General features: G+C 44.5%; 1 protein-coding gene across 1 annotated transcript in view; it reads left to right on the forward strand.

Moving 5' to 3' along the window:
- Nucleotides 1-7,435: 7,435 nt before the first annotated feature.
- PIK3C3 (phosphatidylinositol 3-kinase catalytic subunit type 3) overlaps nucleotides 7,436-22,147 on the forward strand; it is a 147,364-nt gene continuing 132,652 nt past the window's right edge. The window contains exons 1-3 of the mRNA XM_038743980.1: nucleotides 7,436-7,525; nucleotides 14,555-14,743; nucleotides 19,685-19,828. Of these exons, the coding sequence (XP_038599908.1) occupies nucleotides 7,437-7,525; nucleotides 14,555-14,743; nucleotides 19,685-19,828 (422 nt within the window). The 5' untranslated portion in view covers nucleotide 7,436. The remainder of the gene's footprint in view (nucleotides 7,526-14,554; nucleotides 14,744-19,684; nucleotides 19,829-22,147) is intronic.

Below are 22,147 nucleotides of genomic sequence, written 5' to 3' on the forward strand. Positions count from 1 at the left end.
TTATTATTATTATCCTGGCTCTGCCACTTGTCTGCTGTGTGACTTTGGGCAAGTCGATTCACTTCTCTGGGCCTCAATTCCCTCATCTGTAAAATGGGGATTAGGACTGTGAGGCCCACGTGGGCTAACCTGATTACCGTGTATCTACCTCAGCGCTTAGAACAGTGCTTGGCACATAGTAAGCGCTTAATAAATGACATTTTTATTATTATTATCATCCCGGCTCTGCCACTTGTTTGCTGTGTGACTTTGGGCAAGTCGCTTAACTTCTCTGGGCCTCATTTACCTCATCTATAAAATGGAGATTAAGACTGTGAGCCTCCCGTGGGACAACCTGATCACCTTGTATCCCCACCAGCGCTTAGAACAGCGCTTCGCACATAGTAAGCGCTGAACAAATATCATCATTAACTAGTGCAGCGCTTAGAACAGTACTTGGCACATAGTAAGCGCTTAATAAATGCTATTATTATTCCTGCTCCGCCACTTGTCTGCTGTGTGACTTTGGGCAAGTCACTTAACCTCTCTGTGCCTCAGTTCTATCAACTGTAAAATGGGGATGAAGGCTGTGAGCCCCACATGGGCTAACCAGATTACTGTGTATCTACCCCAGCGCTTAGAACAGTGCTTGGCACATAGTAATAATAATAATAATAATAATATAATAATAATGGCATTTATTAAGCGCTTACTATGTGACAAGCACTGTTCTAAGCGCGGCGGAGGTTACAAGGTGATCAGGTTGTCCCACGGGGGGCTCACAGTCTTCATCCCCATTTTACAGATGAGGGAACTGAGGCCCAGAGAAGTGAAGTGACTTGCCCCAAGTCACACAGCTAAGTGGCGGAGCCGGGATTTGAACCCATGACCTCTGACTCCAGAGCCCGGGCTCTTTCCACTGAGCCACGCTGCTTCTCAAGGGCTTAATAAATGCCATTATTATTATTATTATTATTATTATTATCCCTGCTCCGCCACTTGTCCGCTGTGTGACTTTGGGCAAGTCGCTTAACTTCTCTGGGCCTCAGTTCCCTCCTCTGTAAATGGAGATTCTGTGAGCCCCACGTGGGACAACCTGATCAACCTGGATCCCCCCCAGCGCTTAGAACAGTGCTTGGCACATAGTAAGCGCTTAGCAAATACCATCATTAACTAATTCAGCACTTAGAACAGTACTTTCCACATAGTAAGCGCTTAATAAATGCCATCATTAACTAATTCAGCGCTTACAACAGTGCTTTGCACATAGTAAGCGCTTAACAAATGCCATCATTAACTCAGAGCTTAGAACAGCGCTTTGCACATAGTAAGCGCTTAATAAATGCCATCATTAATTCGGAGCTTTGAACAGCGCTTCGCACATAGTAAGCGCTTAATAAATATCATCATTAACTAATTCAGCCCTTAGAACAGCACTTCGCACATAGCAAACGCTTAATAAATGCCATTATCTTTATTATTATTATTATTATTATTATTATTATTATTATTATCCTGGCTCTTCCACTTGTCTGCTGTGTGACTTTGGGCAAGTCGCTTAACTTCTCTGGACCTCAGTTCCCTCATCTGTAAAATGGGGATGAAGACTGTGAGCCCCACGTGGGCTAACCTGATTACTGTGTATCTACCCCAGCGCCTAGAATAGTGCTTGGCACATAGTAAGCACTTAATAAATGCTATTATTGTTATTATTATTATCCCGGCTCCACCACTTGTCCGCTGTGTGACTTTGGGCAAATCGCTTAACTTCTCTGTGCCTCAGTTCCCTCATCTGTAAAATGGGGTTGAAGACTGTGAGCCCCCCGTGGGACAACCTGATCATCTTGTATCCCCCCCCCCCCCCAGCGCTTAAAACAGTGCTTCGCACATAGTAAGCGCTTAACAAATACCATCATTAACTAATTCAGCGGTTAGAACAGTGCTTCACACATAGCAAGCGCTTAATAAATGCCATTATTATCATAATTTTTATTATTCCGTCACCGCCACTTGTCTGCTGTGTGATTCTGGGAAAGTCGCTAAACTTCTCTGGGCCTCAGTTGCCTCATCTGTAAAGTGGGAATGAAGACTGTGAGCCCCCCGTGGGACAAGCTGATCACCTTGTATGCCCCAGCGCTTAGAACAGCGCTTCGCACATAGTAAGCGCTTAATAAATGCCATCATTATTATTATTATTATTATCCTGGCTCCGCCACTTGTCTGCTGTGTGACTCTGGGCAAGCCGCTTAACTTCTCTGGGCTTCAGTTGCCTGATTTGTAAAATGGGGATTCAGACTGTGAGCCCCCCATGGGACAACCTGATCACCTTGGATCCCCCCCAGCGCTTAGAACAGCGCTTTGCACATAGTAAGGGCTTAATAAATGCCATCATCATTATTATTATTATTATCCTGGCGCCGCCACTTGTCTGCTGTGTGACTCTGGGCAAGTCGCTTAACATCTCTTGGCCTCAGTTCCCTCCTCTGTAAAATGGGGATTAAGACTGTGAGCCCCCCGTGGGACAACCTGATCACCTTGTATCCCCCCAGCGCTTGGAACAGTGCTTTGCACATAGTAAGCTCTTAATAAATGTTATTATTATTATTATTATTATTATTATTATTATTATTATCATTATCCTGGCTCTGGCACTTGTCAGCTGCGTGACTCTGGGCAAGCCGCTTAACTCCTCTGGGCCTCAGTTCCCTCATCTGTAAAATGGGGATGAAGACTGTGAGCCCCACGTGGGACAACCTGATCACCTTGGATCCCCCCCAGCGCTTAGAACAGCGCTTTGCATAGAGTAAGAAGAGGTTAATAAATGCCATCATTATTATGTACCATAAACTATGTGCTCTGCACATAGTAAGCGCTTAATAAATACCATTATTATTATCATGTATTATGCACTACGTGCTTTCCACATAGCAAGCGCTTAATAAATGCCATTATTATAAGCGTTTAGTACAGGGCTCCGCACCCGATAAGCGGTCGATAAATACGATTGAATGAATGAATGAAGGGAGTCAGAGGTCATGGGTTCAAATCCCAGCTCGGGATTGTCTGGAAGTCGGGGGCCGGGGGGGGGGGCGAGTCACTTAACTTCTCTGGGCCTCAGTTCCCTCATCTGGAAAATGGGGATGAAGACTGTAAGCCCCATTTGGGACAACCTGATCACCTTGTAACCTCCCCAGCGCTTAGAACAGTGCTTTGCACATAGTAAGCGCTTAATAAATGCCATTATTCTACATTCATTCAATCGTATTTATTGAGCGCTTACTGTGTGCAGAGCACTGTACTAAGCACTTGGGAAGTACAAGTTGGCATCACATAGAGACAGCCCCTACCCACCAGTGGGCTCACAGTCTAAAAGGGGGAGACAGAGAACAAAACCAAACATATTAACAAAATAAAATAAATAGAATAGATATGTACAAGTAAAATAAATAAATAGAGTAATAAATATGTACAAACATATATACATATATGCAGGTGCTGTGGGGAAGGGAAGTAGGTGCTTTGCACATAGTAAGTGCTTAATAAATGCCATTATTATTATTATTATTATTATGTGCTATGCACTATGTGCTTTGCACATAGTGCTTAATCAATGCCATTATTATTACTATGTACTATACGCTATGTGCTTTGCACATAGTAAGCACTTAATAAATGCCATTATTATTATGTACTATGCACTATGTACTTTGCATAGTAAGCACTTAATAAATGCCATTATTATTATTATTATGTACTATGCACTATGTCTTTGCACATAGTAAGTGCTTAATAAATGCCACTATTATTATGATGTACTATGCACTATGTGATTTGCACATAGTAAGCGCTTAATAAATGCCATTCTTCTTCTTCTTATTATTATTATTATGTATTATGCACTGTGTCTTTGCACATAGTAAGCGCTTAATAAATGCCATTCTTCTTCTTCTTATTATTATTATTATGTATTATGCACTGTGTCTTTGCACATAATAAGCGCTTAATAAATGCCATTATTATTACTATGTACTATACGCTATGTGCTTTGCACATAGTAAGCACTTAATAAATGCCATTATTATTATGTACTATGCACTATGTACTTTGCATAGTAAGCACTTAATAAATGCCATTATTATTATTATTATGTACTATGCACTATGTCTTTGCACATAGTAAGTGCTTAATAAATGCCACTATTATTATGATGTACTATGCACTATGTGATTTGCACATAGTAAGCGCTTAATAAATGCCATTCTTCTTCTTCTTATTATTATTATTATGTATTATGCACTGTGTCTTTGCACATAGTAAGCGCTTAATAAATGCCATTCTTCTTCTTCTTATTATTATTATTATGTATTATGCACTGTGTCTTTGCACATAATAAGCGCTTAATAAATGCCATTCTCATTATGTACTATGCACTATGTGCTTTGCACATAGTAAGCACTTAATAAATGCCATTACTATTATATACTATGCACTGTCTTTACACATAGTAAGCGCTTAATAAATGCCATTATTATTATGATGTACTATGCATTATGTGCTTTGCACATAGTAAGCGCTTAATAAATGCCATTCTCATTATGTACTATGCACTATGTGCTTTGCACATAGTAAGCGCTTAATAAATGCCATTATTATTATTATTATGTACTATGCACTATGTCTTTGCACATAGTAAGTGCTTAATAAATGCCACTATTATTATGATGTACTATGCACTATGTGATTTGCACATAGTAAGCGCTTAATAAATGCCATTCTTCTTCTTATTATTATTATTATTATGTATTATGCACTGTGTCTGTGCACATAGTAAGCGCTTAATAAATGCCATTCTCATTATGTACTATGCACTATGTGCTTTGCACATAGTAAGCACTTAATAAATGCCATTACTATTATATACTATGCACTGTGTCTTTACACATAGTAAGCGCTTAATAAATGCCATTATTATTATGATGTACTATGCATTATGTGCTTTGCACATAGTAAGCGCTTAATAAATGCCATTCTCATTATGTACTATGCACTATGTGCTTTGCACATAGTAAGCGCTTAATAAATGCCATTATTATTATGATGTACTATGCATTATGTGCTTTGCACATAGTAAGCGGTTAATAAATGCCATTCTTCTTATTATTATGTATTATGCACTATGTCTTTGCACATAGTAAGCGCTTAATAAATGCCATTCTCATTATGTACTATGCACTATGTGCTTTGCACATAGTAAGCGCTTAATAAATGCCATTATTATTATGATGTACTATGCACTATGTCTTTGCACATAGTAAGCGCTTAATAAATGCCATTCTCATTATGTACTATGCACTATGTGCTTTGCACATAGTAAGCGCTTAATAAATGCCATTATTATTATGATGTACTATGCATTATGTGCTTTGCACATAGTAAGCGGTTAATAAATGCCATTCTTCTTATTATTATGTATTATGCACTATGTCTTTGCACATAGTAAGCGCTTAATAAATGCCATTCTCATTATGTACTATGCACTATGTGCTTTGCACATAGTAAGCGCTTAATAAATGCCATTATTATTATGATGTACTATACACATGTCTTTGCACATAGTAAGCGCTTAATAAATGCCATTATTATTATGTACTATGCACTATGTCTTTGCACATAGTAAGCGCTTAATAAATGCCATTCTCATTATGTACTATGCACTATGTGCTTTGCACATAGTAAGCGCTTAATAAATGCCATTATTATTATGATGTACTATGCATTATGTGCTTTGCACATAGTAAGCGCTTAATAAATGCCATTGTTCTTATTATTATGTATTATGCACTATGTCTTTGCACATAGTAAGCGCTTAATAAATGCCATTCTCATTATGTACTATGCACTATGTGCTTTGCACATAGTAAGCGCTTAATAAATGCCATTATTATTATGATGTACTATGCACTATGTCTTTGCACATAGTAAGCGCTTAATAAATGCCATTCTCATTATGTACTATGCACTATGTGCTTTGCACATAGTAAGCGCTTAATAAATGCCATTATTATTATGATGTACTATGCATTATGTGCTTTGCACATAGTAAGCGGTTAATAAATGCCATTCTTCTTATTATGATGTACTATGCACTATGTCTTTGCACATAGTAAGCGCTTAATAAATGCCATTCTCATTATGTACTATGCACTATGTGCTTTGCACATAGTAAGCGCTTAATAAATGCCATTATTATTATGATGTACTATGCACATGTCTTTGCACATAGTAAGCGCTTAATAAATGCCATTATTATGTACTACGCACATGTCTTTGCACATAGTAAGCGCTTAATAAATGCCATTATTATTACTATGTACTGTTCACTATGTCTTTGCACATAGTAAGCGCTTAATAAATGCCATTATTATCATTATGTACTATGCACTATGTGCTTTGCACATAGTAAACGCTTAATAAATGCTATTATTATAAGCGTTTAGTACCGGGCTCCGCACCCGACAAGCGCTCACTAAGTGCGATTCACTTGCCCACAGTGCACATAGTAAGCACTTGACAAATACCACCATTATTATGATTACGATTGAGTGAGTGAATGAGTGAGTGAGTGAATGAATGAATGAATGAATGAATGAATAGAGTTAGAGGTCACGGGTTCAAATCCCAGTTCGGGATTGGCCGGAGGCCCGAGGGGGGGGCGGTCATGTGATCAACCGCGGGAGGGCTGGGGGTCGGTCACGTGACCGAACGCGGAAGGGTGTATATATATTATACTTATGTATATATGTCTGCACATATTTATTACTCTATTTATTTATTTTACTTGTACCTATCTATTCTATTTATTGTATTTTGTTAGTATGTTTGGTTTTGTTCTCTGTCTCCCCCTTTTAGACTGTGAGCGCTTAGTACAGTGCTCTGCACACAGTAAGCGCTCAATAAATACGATCGATTGATTGATTCGGCGTTGGGGGGGAGCGGTCACGTGACCGAACGCGGAGGGGGGGTGTCGGGGGGGCGGTCACGTGGTCGAACGCGGAAGGGTTCGGCGTCGGGTGGGGGGCGGTCACGTGATCGAAGGCGGGAGGGGCTCGGGGAGGGGGCGGCCACGTGGTCGAGATCGGGGGGGTCAGGACGACCACGTGATCGAAAGGGGACGGGCTCGGAAGGTGGGGGGCGGTCACGTGGCCGAACACGGGGACGCGGCTCGGGGGGGGGGCGGCCACGTGATCGAACGCGGGGGGGAGCTGGGGCCGGTCACGTGATCGAACGCGGACGGGCTCGGAGGGCGGGGACGGCCACGTGATCGAACGCGGGCGGGGCCCCGGCGTTGGCGGGGCTGTCACGTGACCGTGCGCGGGGAGGGGAGGGGAGGGGAGGGGGGGTCGGGGCGCGATCACGTGACGGGCCGCGGAAGGGGCGGCGGCGGCGGCGGCGCGGGGATGGAGCGGCAGGCCGCGGCTATGGGGGAGACGCCCAGGTTCTACTACGTCTACAGCTGCCAGCTCGACAGACACGTGCGGATCAAGATGTGAGGGGCTGAGGGGGGCTGAGGGGTCTGTTAGGCGCTTACTATGTGCCCGCCACTGTGCTGAGCGCTGGGGGACGGGCAGGCTAATGAGAAGAATACTAATAATGATGGTGGGATTTGTTAGGCGCTTACTATGTGCCCGGCACTGTGCTAAGCGCTGGGGGAGAGGCAAGCTAAGGGGAAGAACACTAATCATGGGAATGATGTTTGGTAGAGCGCTTACTATGTGTCCGGCACTGTGCTAAGCGCTGGGGGATGGACAGGCTAATGAGAAGAATACTAATAATGAGGGTGGGATTTGTTAAGCGCTTACTATGTGCCCGCCACTGTGCTAAGCGCTGGGGGAGAGGCAAGCTAAGGGGAAGAACACTAATCATGGGAATGATGTTTGTTAGAGCGCTTACTATGTGCCCGGCACTGTGCTGAGCGCTGGGGGACGGGCAAGCTAAGGGGAAGAATACTAATAGTGGTGGTGGGATTTGTTAAGCGCTTACTATGTGCCCGGCACTGTGCTAAGCGCTGGGGGACGGGCAAGCTAAGGGGAAGAATACTAATCATGGCAATGGTGTTTGGTAGAGCGCTTACTGTGTGCCCGGCACTGTGCTAAGCGCTGGGGGACGGGCAAGCTAAGGGGAAGAATACTAATCATGGCAATGGTGTTTGTTAGAGCGCTTACTATGTGCCCGGCACTGTGCTAAGCGCTGGGGGGCGGGCAAGCTAAGGGGAAGAATACTAATCATGGCAATGGTGTTTGGTAGAGCGCTTACTGTGTGCCCGGCACTGTGCTGAGCGCTGGGGGACGGGCAGGCTAATGAGCAGAATACTAATAATGAGGGTGGGATTTTGTTAAGCGCTTACTATGTGCCCGCCACTGTGCTAAGCGCTGGGGGAGAGGCAAGCTAAGGGGAAGAACACTAATCATGGGAATGATGTTTGGTAGAGCGCTTACTATGTGTCCGGCACTGTGCTAAGCGCTGGGGGATGGACAGGCTAATGAGAAGAATACTAATAATGAGGGTGGGATTTGTTAAGCGCTTACTATGTGCCCGCCACTGTGCTGAGCGCTGGGGGACGGGCAAGCTAAGGGGAAGAATACTAATCGTGGCAATGGTGTTTGTTAGAGCGCTTACTGTGTGCCCGGCACTGTGCTAAGCGCTGGGGGACGGGCAGGCTAATGAGCAGAATACTAATGATGAGGGTGGGATTTGTTAAGCGCTTACTATGTGCCTGGCACTGTGCTAAGCGCGGGGGGACGGGCAAGCTAGTGAGAAGAATACTAATAATGATGGTGGGATTTGTTAGGCGCTTACTATGTGCCCGGCACTGTGCTAAGCGCTTGGGGACGGACAAGCTAGTGAGAAGAATACTAATAATGAGGGTGGGATTTGCTAGGCGCTTACTATGTGCCCGGCACTGTGCTGAGCGCTGGGGGAGAGGCACGCTAAGGGGAAGAATACTAATCATGGCAACGATGTTTGTTAGAGCGCTTACTATGTGCCCGCCACTGTGCTAAGCGCTGGGGGACGGGCAGGCTAATGAGAAGAATACTAATAGTGATGGTGGGATTTATTAGGCGCTTACTATGTGCCCGGCACTGTGCTAAGCGCCGGGGGGCAGGCAAGCTAAGGGGACAGGTGTTTGTTAGAGCGCTTACTATGTGCCCGGCACTGTGCTGAGCGCTGGGGGACGGGCAGGCTAATGAGCAGAATACTAATAATGAGGGTGGGATTTTGTTAAGCGCTTACTATGTGCCCACCACTGTGCTAAGCGCTGGGGGGCAGGCAAGCTAAGGGGAAGAATACTAATCATGGTAGTGGTGTTTGTTGGAGCTCTTACTATGTGCCCGGCACTGTGCTAAGCGCTGGGGGACGGGCAGGCTAAGGAGAAGAATACTAATAGTGATGGTGGGATTTGTTAAACGCTTACTATGTGCCCGGCACTGTGCTAAGCGCCGGGGGGCAGGCAAGCTAAGGGGAATGGTGTTTGTTAGAGCGCTTACTATGTGCCCGGCACTGTTCTGAGCGCTGGGGGACGGGCACGTTAATGAGCAGAATACTAATAATGAGGGTGGGATTTGTCAAGCGCTTACTATGTGCCCGGCACTGTGCTAAGCGCGGGGGGACGGGCAAGCCAAGGGGAAGAATACTAATCATGGCAATGGTGTTTGAGCGCTTACTATGTGCCCGGCACTGTGCTAAGCGCTGGGGGACGGGCACGTTAATGAGCAGAATACTAATAATGAGGGTGGGATTTGTCAAGCGCTTACTATGTGCCCGGCACTGTGCTAAGCGCGGGGGGACGGGCAAGCCAAGGGGAAGAATACTAATCATGGCAATGGTGTTTGAGCGCTTACTATGTGCCCGGCACTGTGCTAAGCGCTGGGGGACGGGCAGGCTAATGAGAAGAATACTAATAGTGACGGTGGGATTTGTTAGGCGCTTACTATGTGCCCGGCACTGTGCTAAGCGCTGGGGGACGGGCATGCTAGTGAGAAGAATGCTAATAGTGATGGTGGGATTTGTTAGAGCGCTTACTATGTGCCCGGCACTGTGCTAAGCGCTGGGGGACGGGCAGGCTAATGAGAAGAATAGTAATAATGAGGGTGGGATTTGTTAAGCGCTTACTATGTGTCCGGCACTGTGCTAAGCGCTGGGAGACGGGCAAGCTAAGGGGAAGAATACTAATCATGGCAGTGGTGTTTGTTAGAGCGCTTACTATGTGCCTGCCACTTTGCTAAGCGCTGGGGGACGGGCAGGCTAATGAGCAGAATACTAATAATGAGGGTGGGATTTGTCAAGCGCTTACCATGTGCCCGCCACTGTGCTAAGCGCAGGGGGAGAGGCAAGCTAATAATAATAATACTAATGATGACGATTGTGTTAAGCGCTTATTATGTGCCCACCACTGTTCTTAGCGCTGGGGCAGACGCAAGCTAATGAGAATAATACTAATAATGATGGCGGGACTTGTTAAAGTGCTTATTGTGTGCCCGGCACTGTTCTAAGCACCGGGGGAGGTGCAAGCTAATGATAGTAATACTAATAGTGACGATTGTGTTTATTAAGCGCTTATTATGTGCCCAGCACCGTTCTAAGCGCTGGGGCAGACGCAAGCTAATGAGAATAATACTAATAATGATAATGGTGTTTGTTAAAGCGCTTACTATGTGCCCAGCACTGTTCTAAGCCCTGGGGGCATGCACGCTGATAAGAATAATACGGATAATGATACTGGTGTTAAAGCGCTTACTATGTGCCCAGCACTATGCTAAACGCTGGGGGAGATGCAAGCTAATGAGAATAATACTAATAATGATGGTGGTATTTGTTAAGCGCCTACTATGTGCCCAGCACTGTTCTAAGCGCTGGGGGAGAGGCAAGCCAATGAGAATGATGCTAATAATGATAATGGTGTTTGTTAAAGCGCTTACTATGTGCCCAGCACTATGCTAAGCGCTGGGGGAGAGGCAAGCTAATGAGAAGAATACTAATAATGATGGTGGGATTTGTTAAAGTGCTTCTTATGCGCCCAGCACTGTTCTAAGCGCCAGGGGAGGTGCAAGCTAATAATAATAATACTAATAATGACGATTGTATTAAGCGCTTATTATGTGCCCAGCACTGTTCTAAGCACTGGGGGAGATGCAAACTAATAATAGTAATACTAATAATAACGATTGTGTTTGTTAAGCGCTTATTATGTGCCCAGCACTGTTCTAAGCGCTAGGGGAGAGGCACGCTAATAATAATAATACTAATAATGACGATTCAGAGAAGCAGCGTGGCTCAGCGGAAAGAGCCCGGGCTTTGGAGTCAGAGGTCGTGGGTTCTAATGCCGGCGCTGCCAATTACCAGCCGTGTGACTTTGGGCAAGTCGCTTAACTTCTCTGGGCTTCAGTTCCCTCATCTGTAAAATGGGGATGAAGACTGTGAGCCCCATGTGGGACAACCTGATCACCTTGTATCCCCCCCAGTGCTTAGAACAGTGCTTCGCACATAGTAAGCACTTAACTAATGCCATCATATATATATATATATATATGTGTGTGTGTGTGTATATATATGTGTGTGTGTATATATGTGTGTGTGTGTGTATATGTGTGTATATATATGTGTGTGTGTGTATATGTGTGTATGTATATATGTATATATATGTGTGTGTATATATATGTGTGTGTGTATATATATACACATATATATGTATATATGTATATGTGTGTATATATATATATACACATATATATGTATATATGTATATATATGTGTGTATATATGTGTGTGTGTGTATATATGTGTGTGTATATATATATTATATGTGTATATATATATATATGTATATATATATATATATATATATGTGGGCAGGGTTGTAGTAGGAGAGCAGCAAATTGGTGTAGGAGGGGGCAAGGTAATGGAGTTCTTTGAAGCCAGTGGTAAGAAGTTTCTGTTGGATGCAAAAACAGATGAGCAACCAAAGGAGGTTCTTGAGGAATGGGGAAATGTACGCAGAAGGTTTTTGTAGGGAAAAAAAAAATCTGGGCAGGAGAATGAAGTGTGGACTAAAATGGGGTGAGACATGAGGCAAGGAGGTCAGCAAGGAGGCTGATATATAGTAATCAAGGCAGGATAAGATAAGTGCGTGGATTAACGTGGTAGCAGTTTGGATGGAGAGGAAAGGGCGGATTTTAGTGATGTTGTGAAGGATGAGCCCACAGGATTTAGTGATAGATGATTGAATTTGTGGATTGAATGAGAGAGGGGAGTCGAGGACAACGCCAAGGTTACGGGCTCGTGAAACAGGCAGGATGGTGGTGCCGTCCCATGATGGGAAAATCATGGGGAGGACAGGGTTCGGGCGGAAAGATAAGGAGTTCAGTTTGGGATGTGTTAAGTTGGAGATGTCAGCGGGACATCCAAGTAGAGATGTCTTGGAGGTAGGAGGGAACATGAGCCTGCAAAGAGTGAGACAGCAAGGCTGGAGATGAAAATTGGGGAATCATCTGCATAGAGCTGATAGTTGAAGTCCTGGGAGCAAATGAGTTCTCCAGGGAGGAGGGTTGAGGGGGAATAGAAGGGACCCAGAACTGAACTTTGGGAGACTCCCACAGTAATAGGGTGGGAGGCAGAGGAGGACCCACAAAAGGGATTGAAAGTGAATGGCCAAAGAGATAGGAGGAGAAACAGGAGAGGTCAGTGCTGGTGAAGCTGAGGTCATCATCATCATCATCAGTCGTATTTATTGAGCGCTTTCTATGTGCAGAGCACTGTACTAAGCGCTTGGGAAGTACAAATTGGCAGCATATAGAGACAGTCCCTACCCAACAGTGGGCTCACAGTCTAAAAGGGGGAGACAGAGAACAAAACCAAACATACTAACAAAATAAAATAAATAGAATAGCTATGTACAAGTAAAATAGAGTAATAAATATGTACAAACATATATACAGGTGCTGTGGGGAAGGGAAGGAGGTAGGATGGGGGGGATGGAGAGGGGGACGAGGGGGAGAGGAGTAGGTCGGGTAGTGTTTTTAGGAGAAGGGGGTGGTCGACAGTGTCGAAGGCAGCTGAGCGGTCGAGGAGGATTAGGATGGAGTAGAGGCCATTGGACTTGGTATAATAATAATTCCTAATTATGGTACCGGGGTTAAGTGCTTACTGTGTGCCAAGCGCTGTTCTAAGGGCCGGGGTAGATACAAGGTAATCAGGTCCCAGTCTCTGTCCCACATGGGGCTGACACTCTGAATCCCCGTTTTACAGATGAGGGAACTGAGGCCCAGTGAAGTGATTTGCCCAAGGTCACACAGCAGGCAGCTGGTGCAGCTGGGATTATAACCAAGAAGAGGATCATCTGTGACCTTTGAGAGGGCGGTGTCTGGGGATCGAAGGGGGTGGAAGCCAGATGGGTGGAGGTCAAGGAGAGGATTGGAGGAGAGGAATTTGAGACAGCAGGGGTAGACAACTCACTCCAGGAGTTTGGAGAGGAGTGGTAGGAGGAAGGTGGAGCGATGACTGGGTGGGGTCACGGGAGATCAAGTACAGTGCCTGGCACATTGCTAGCGCTGAACAAAAACCATAAAACAGGGCAAGGGGGAGTGGTAATTAGTGGTATTTATATGGTGTGCAGAGCCCTGGGAGAGTAAGGGAAGGTGCAGGGGTTAGGATGATGGAGATGGGGGCTTTGGAGCCTTCATTGAGGATTGGGAAAATAAGATCTGCATACTCCTGTGGAGGCAGAGGAAGGAGGGGGAATGATAGGCTGTAGTTTCTAGCGGGGAATATTTTCAGGAGTTTGGGAGCAGGCCGTTATATTATTGGACGTATGGCCTGTGTCAAACTAGCTATATGTTCTGCCTCTTTGGAATAAGTGTTTGCTTTTAGGAAAGGTCGACTTTAATGGCATACATTTATTTATTACAAACTCCGACGCTCCCTCGCCTTACCTGCTGATTAACACGTTGGTACACGCTCACCTTAGGAAGCAGTAGCGCCTTCACCATTTTACAGCTCAGGATTCCTTTTGAACCTGACTAGATCAGTCAGTGGTATTTCCTGAGCAATAACTTTGTGCAGAGCCCTATACTCAGCATTTAGGAAGGTACAACACGGTTGTTAGACCTGGTGTCTGAATTTCACGAATGCGCCCATCTTTATTCCCGCACTTAAGTTGGTGTTTGGGAATCGAGGAGACCAATCAATCAGTCAATCAGCCAATCGTATTGAGTGCTTACTGTGTGCAGAGCACTTTACTAAGCGCTTGGGAAGTACAAGTTGGCAACATATAGAGACGGTCCCTACCCAACAGCGGGCTCACAGTCTTGGAAGACACTACTTCTTAATTCGTATGAGTTATTAAGATGCACTGTGAAAGATGGTAATTCATAGTCTCACAGAAACAGGCAGAGCAAAACGTAGTTTAGGAGAAGATGATATCATGACCTCTTGGAAGCGAGAGACCGAGACACAGTAGTCTCCCCCTGCTTGATTGTTTCTGTTCGTGTTTTTGACTCTGGTGTGGTTCTTGTGGTTTCAGAGGCAGCCTGGAAGGGAAGAGAGAGCAAAAGAGTTACAAAGCTGTGCTGGAAGATCCTATGTTGAAGTTTTCTGGCTTATACCAGGAGACGTGTTCTGACCTCTATGTCACCTGTCAAGTTTTTGCGGAAGGAAAACCTCTGGCCTTACCAGTAAGAACTTCCTACAAGGCTTTTAGTACCCGCTGGAAGTAAGTAGTTATTCGTTGCTTATACATTCAGCGGGTTTGCAATAAAATTCGTAAATGTGAGCTTGGAGGGATTTTTCTGCTCTAGATTTTTGTCAATTTTCTGACCTAGCCTGGAAATCTTGATGATGATGATGATAATAATAATAATAGCAATGGCATTTAAGTGTTTACTATGTGCCAAGCTCTTTTCCAAGTGTTGGGGAAGATACAAGATCATCAGGTCCCATATGGGGCTCTCACTCAAAGGAGGAGGGAGCACAGTAACTGAATCCCCATTTTGCAGATGAAAGAACTGAAGCACAGAGCAGTTAGTCACACAGCATATAAGTGGCGGACCTCAAATTAGAACTCAGGTCCTCTGACTCCCAAGCTCGTGCCCTTTCCACCAGGCCATGCTGTTTTAATAATAATAATAATAATAATAATAATAGTGATAGTATTTATTAAGCGCTTACTATGTGCAAAGCACTGTTCTAAACACTGGGGAGGTTACAAGGTGATCAGGTTGTCCCACAGGGGGCTCACAGTTTTAATCCTCATTTTCCAGATGAGGGAACTGAGGCCCAGAGAAGTTAAGTGACTTGCCCAAAGTCACACAGCTGACAAGTGGCGGAGCCGGGATTTGAACCCATGACCTCTGACTCCAAAGCCCGGGCTCTTTCCACTGAGCCACGCTGCTTCTCTAATGTTTTCTAATGTCTCCAGAGATTCAGGGCAGATTATTTAATGTAGAAAATCAAAGTTTTTTCAATGTATAAGGATTTTTTATTATCAATATTTTAATTACCAGTATTATCAAAACTTTAAAAGAGCAGGAAAGAAACACTGAGCTATAAACAGTTCGCCTCTCTCCTCATCCCTCTCCCCTCCCTAGTGTATATTCTTAGGCAGAAACCTAGGCAGGAAAGGGAAACTTTTCAAGCACTCTAAATACCTTCCAATTTGTTCAAGAACTAGGTATAGAAACGTTCTCTGTTCACAACGATTTATGTAGGAATGACTACATTCAAAGCTATCCCTGGAAGAGGAAACTGCAGAATCCCTACTTCATTTGCTATATCTTGCACAAGGTTTCCCTCCTCATTTTTAAGCTGCAAAGTTTTAAATTTTCACTATACACACACACACACACACACACACACACACATATATTTATATGTGTGTGTGTATATATATATATATTTTTATATAAATAAATACATTTCTGGTGGTGAATTATGTCAGAATGACTTCCAGGTGCATCAGCTCTCCCTAGAGTTGGAAAGCTATAACATAGGGCTAAGCAAAACTATTTTCTTCCCACTTTGTGGTCAAATTGACTAACCTCTGTAGTTTTGTTTTTCTTGTGTCAAAGGCAATAATGCTAATTTATTATCCTCTTATCCCATCATACTACATAAATAGGGAGTAGCAATGGTCAATCAATGGACTATGAGCCCTTATGTGTGCAGAACACTGTACTAAGCATTTGGGAGAGTACAGTACAACAAATTTGATAGACAGATTCCCTACCCACAGTGAGCATACAGTGTAGAAGGCGAGGCAGACATTAATATTCAGTAGTAAATTACAGATATGTGAATATGTGCTGTGGGGTGAATACCAGTTGCCCAAAGGGCATGGCTACAGGTGCTTAGGTGATGCAGAAAGGGAGGGAGTAGGGAAAAACAAGGCTTAATCAGGGAAGACCTTTTGGAGATGTGATTTTAATAACGTTTTGAAGTTGGGGAGAGGGAGGGAGTTCCAAGCCAGAGGACGGATGTGGGAAAGGGATCAGGTGCCAGAGATCGGATCAGGGCACAGTGAGCAAGGTAGCACTAAAAGAGTGAAGTGTGTGGGCTGGGTTATGGTAGATTGGTAAGCTAAGGTAGGAGGGGTGCAAGCTAATTAGGAGCTTTAAAGCTGAGGTTAAGGAGCTTCTGTTTGATGTGGTGGTGGATGGGGAACCACTGGAGATTCTTGAGAGGGGAAATATTGGCTGAACATTTTTATTTGTTATTTTTTTTTTTAGAAAAAAATGATCTGGGCAGCAGAGTGAAGTACTGTCTGGAGTGGGGAGAGACAGGAGGCAGGGAGGTCGGTGAGGAGGCAGAGATGGTAGTCAAGGTGAGACAGGCTAAGCTCTTGGACCAGATATTTTGGGTAATAATAATAATAATGATGGCACTTATTAAGCGCTTACTATGTGCCAAGCACTGTTCTAAGCACTGGGGAGGTTACAAGGTGATCAGGTTGTCCCACGGGGGGCTCACAGTCTTAATCCCCATTTTACAGATGAGGTAGCTGAGGCCCAGCGAAGTTAAGTGACTTGCCCAAAGTCACACGGCTAACAATTGGTGGAGCCGGAATTTGAACCCAAAACCTATGCTCTTCCCACTGAGCCACGCTGCTTCTCGAAGAAAAGGCACATTTAAGCAGTGTCGTGAAGGTTGGACTGACAGGATTTGGTGGCAGATTGGATTGGATGAGAGAGATGAGTCAAGGACAATGCCAGGGTAATGGCCTTGTGAGAGGGAGGATAGTGGTATTGTTTATAGGGATGGGAAAGATAGGGGAGGACAGGGTTTGGGTGGGAAGATAAGGTGTTCAGTTTTGGTTATGTGAAGTTTGAGTTGTCAGCGGGAAATCTAGGTTGAGATGTCCCGAAGGCAGGAGGAATTGCAAGACCACAGAGAAGAAACGAGATCAGGGCTGGAGAGGCAAATCTGGGAATCATCTCCTTAAAGATGGTAATTGAAGCCGTGGGAGCGAGTGGGTTCTCCCAGGGGTTGGGAGGAGATGGAGAATAGAGGGGGACCCAAAACTGAACCCTGAGGGACCCCCACTGTCAGAGGGTGGGAAGCAGAGACAACGAAGGAAATGGAGAAGGAGTGGGCAGAGAGTTAAGAGGAGAACCAGGAGATGACAATGTCAGTGGAACCAAGGTTACATGGAGAAGGGTTTGGTTCACAGTTTTGGAGGCAGCTGAGAGGCCCAGGAGGATTAGTATTTAGATGAGAGTATTTAGCGGCTTTGCACTTGGATTTGCTCCCTTTCTTCACCGGTCCCTCAGCCCCACTTATGTGCACATCTGTAATTTATTTAATGTCAGCTTCCCCCTCTAGACTGTAAGGGAGTTGTGGGCAGGGAACCTGTCTACCAACTTTGTTACAGAGTTATGTTGTACTCTTCCAAGCTCTTAGTAATAATAATAATGATGATGGCATTTATTAAGCGCTTACTATGTGCAAAGCACTGTTCGAAGCACTGACAGTGCTCTGCACATAGTAAGCACTTAAATAAGATTGATTGGTCCCAAGGGCTGGGATAAATACAAGATAATCAGATAGGAAGTAATCCCTGTCCCATGAGGAGTTCAGGATTTAAATTGACTCTTGCAATTACCCAGGTTAGTATGAAATGTGGAAAGGCTCTGTATAGAAGTGTGTGTCTAGAAAGGCTATGTATACAACTGACTTGAGATGGTTTTTACTGTTTAGCAATTCTGAAAAATAACATTAATCATAGTTGTTCAGTAGGTACTTGAATGGCAGGCATTATGGCTTCTAAAATAATGATTGGAATGCTTGCCGAAAATCCTGTTCAGTGCAATCAAGTGGCAAAGACCACTTCCCTTGCTTTCAGCATTGACAGTGGGCCAGTTTCTTTTACATTAATTATGTGGGCTGAAGATACGGCTCAGTGGGGATAATTTTGTGTAAACAGAGGCTTTTTTCCTCATCGTTGAGACTGTCCACTGCGTATTACTTTGTGATTAAAGCAATCACGCTCACGTTGTTCGGTGGGGATCTGGTGAGCATTTTACTACTTTAGGGGCATTTCATTACCAAGTCATTCTAGTTTTGAAGTGAAATGGAAAAAGAAGCTTTCAGAGAAGGGGCACAGAGATCATGTAAAGCTGAGTCTATGTTCCACCGTTCCTTTGTGAGGAACATTAGGTTATTTGAAAACTCTGTCATCAAAGGTGTTGTAGGATATTATGTTGATGTTGCCGGCGAAGGAGAGGTTCACAGTAGGGAATTGGTTCCTTTTCGCTGACTGTTTTTGGTAACTGTGAGAAGAAGCAAGTACACTGTGCTGAATAATGGAGAAAGGCATTCTCCTTCCAACAATGAAGAACAGCATAACTTAGTAGATCGAGCACATGCCTGGGAGTCAGAAGGGCTTGGGTTCTAATCATGACTGCCACTTGTACGCCGTCTGACCTGGAGCAAGTCATTTCACTTCTCTGGGCCTCGGTTCCATCATCTGCAAATGGGGATTGGGACTGAACCCCATGTGGGACGTGACCTGTGTCCAAACTGATTGATGTGCAACTATTCCAACTCTTTGATGCTTGACACATAGTAAATGCTTACAAATACCATCAAAAACAAACAAAAAATATTTATTGTGGCATTTGCTGTGTGCCAAGCAGTACTTGGCTGTGTGCCAGCGCTTAGAACAGTGCTTTGCACATAGTAAGCACTTAATAAATGCCATTATTATTATTATTATTACTAAGCAGTCGGGTTGATACAAGAGTATCAGATGGGCACAGTTCCTGTTTCACATAGGGCTCACAGACCAAGGAGGGAAGGAGAGCCGGTATTTAACCCCCATTCTGCAGAAAAGGAAACTGAGGCACAGGCACGTTAAGTGACTTGTGAGAGGTCACACAGCAGGCACGTGGAGGATTCACAATTAGATTCATTCAATCATACTTATTGAGTGCTTACTATACTAAACACTTGGGAGAGTACAATGCAATAATAAACAGTCACATTCCCTGCCCACAGCAATCTTACAGCCTAGAGAATTATAAATCAAGTCACCGAAATCCCAAGCACTGTGATAGCAATGCAGAGCAAGTTCCGAATCAGCACTGTAAATCAGTAATGTAGGAAAATGCATGTCATGTACGGTAAGTGAATTTTGTGGGGTTTTTTTTTTTGCTTATAGCTGGAACGAATGGTTAAAGTTGCCCGTGAAGTATCCCGACCTACCCAGAAATGCCCAAGTGGCTCTGACGATATGGGACGTGTACGGACCCGGAAAAGCCATCCCCGTAGGAGGGACGACTGTCTCGCTTTTCGGGAAATATGGGTAAGTTTTTTTTTTTTTGCCTCACACTTCCAATCAATCAGTGGTATTCATTGAGCGCTTACTGTGTTTAGAGCAGCATACTGAGCCCTTGGGAGGAGAGTACAGTACAATAGAGTTGATTTAGCAATCAGTGGTATTTATCGAACACTTACCACGTGCAAAGCACTGTACTGCCTGGGACCATCCATACAATAGAAGTATAGACCGGATCCCTGTCCTCAAGTGGTTTACAGCCCAGAGGAGAATCTTACAGTTTAGAAACGATTTCTTCAGAGATCTTGAAGTCGAGGTGTACGTAGGTGTGACTTGTATCCTCGGATACATTCGGGTGTATCTGTTTCATTCATTCTTTCATGCAGTCGTATTTATTGAGCGCTTACCGTGTGCAGAGCACTGTACTAAGCGCTTGGGAAGTACAAGTCGGCAACATATAGAGACGGTCCCTACCCAACATCGGGCTTACAGTCTAGGAGGGGGAGACAGACAACAAAACAAAACTTGTGGACAGGTGTCAAGTTGTCAGAACAAATAGAATTAAAGCTGAATGCACATCATTAACAAAATAAATAGTAAATATGTACAAGTAAGTTTCATTCTAGATTTGCGGGCAGCCGCTGAAACGGAACATTTCTGGGCTCGGCGTCACTGCCGTATGCCACTTTACACCTTTGCCAGGCAGGGAGGAATCCCCTTGCCGTGTGGAAGAAGATGCATTACGTGTTATCAGAATTGACTGCAAAGTGATGGTTGAGTAACATTTCAGTCCTGACTTTTTCCACATCATCTCAGAAAGTCTCCTGTTTCTCTGGTGCAGCAGACTTTTCTTTACCTGGGAGAAACCCATACTCTGAGGCCCAGAGAAGTGAGATGACCTGCCCAAGGTCGTTTGTGCCCCTATGTCTGTTGTATTTGGTACATTCAGTTCTGCCAGAAGATGTGTTTTCACATCTTTAGGGAATTAGGAAACGTTCTTTTGCTAGGACAAGCCTGTTGTGGATTCATTGTGGGCTGGGGAAACAGCGGTTGTGAGCATGTGTGCATCAATGCCACTTTGGGACACGGTGAGCGATGCGGCGTGAATATTCCCTAGCATGAGGTTTTGCAAAAATGCAGCACCCGTATTACAGGAGAACTAAGTATGCTAGGCCGAAAGGGATGGAACTGATTTTGCACAGAGATTGCAGCTGCCTCAGAGTTAAAGTGATGGACTAATTGAATCCAGCTGCATAAATCCAGCTCCAGACGTGGGACGTCAACTTGGAACTATGAAGGTTTCAGAGATCAATCGAAGGCATTGAGTGGTTACCGTGTGCAGAACAGTGAATTGTGTTTGGGAGAGTACAGTTAGAATAGAGTACAGTAAAGTATCTTGATCCCTGCCTTTAAGGAGCTTACTATCTAGCGGGGCAGGGGTGGGGGGGAGTTGCGATTTTTGTGTAGGGCTTTGAAGATGGGGAAACAAGTGGTTTGGCAGATTCAAGTGGGAGGAAGTTTCAAACAGGAGCAAGGAGGTGAGCAAGGGTTCAACGGTGAGAGAGATGTGAGTGAGGCAGAGTGAGTAGGTTGATGTCAGAGGAGTGAAGTATGCAGGCAGTGAGGGGAAACACTGAGAGCTTTTTGATAAATAAGTTGAGGGGATTGGATGCTTACTATGTGCAGAGCACTCTACTAACTGCTTAGGAGAGTTACAGTACAGCAGAGTTAGACACGTTCCCTGTCCATATCGAGCTTACGTTCTAGAGGGGGAGACGTACATTAATATAAATAAGGAAATAATTTATAATATATCACGTAAAGATGCAGTAAAGGTGATGGTGAGGTGATTCTGTTTGATGTGAGGGTGGATGGGCAACCATTGGATGTTTTGGAGAAGAGGGTTGATATGTACAGAACACACTTTTTGAAAAGCGATATGGGCAGCAGAGTGAAGTAGCTGGAGAGGGGAGAGAGACGGGCTAAGAATCTTTCTGAGTCTGGCTGTACTCCTTTCCACCCAAAGCCTGGGGCCTCCAGCTGGCATCCAGCCCTGCTAATTAATAATTGAGATATTTTAACACTGACCATGTGCCGGGCACCGTACTAAGCACCGAGATGAATACAGGCAAATCGGGTTGGGCACAGGGACACAGTCCCTGTCCCATATGGGACTCACAGTCTCTGTCCTCATTTTACAGAGGAGGGAGCGGAGGCACAGATAAGTGAAGTGACGTGCCCAAGGTCATACAGCAGACAGGTGATGGAGCTCCCAGGCCTGTGCTCTATCTAGTAGTTGTGTCAGTGGGGCACTGTCAGGCCTAGAACTCGGCCCTTTCAACTAAG

This window comes from Tachyglossus aculeatus, chromosome 3 (assembly GCF_015852505.1).
Source record: "Tachyglossus aculeatus isolate mTacAcu1 chromosome 3, mTacAcu1.pri, whole genome shotgun sequence".
Classification (NCBI taxonomy): domain Eukaryota; kingdom Metazoa; phylum Chordata; class Mammalia; order Monotremata; family Tachyglossidae; genus Tachyglossus; species Tachyglossus aculeatus.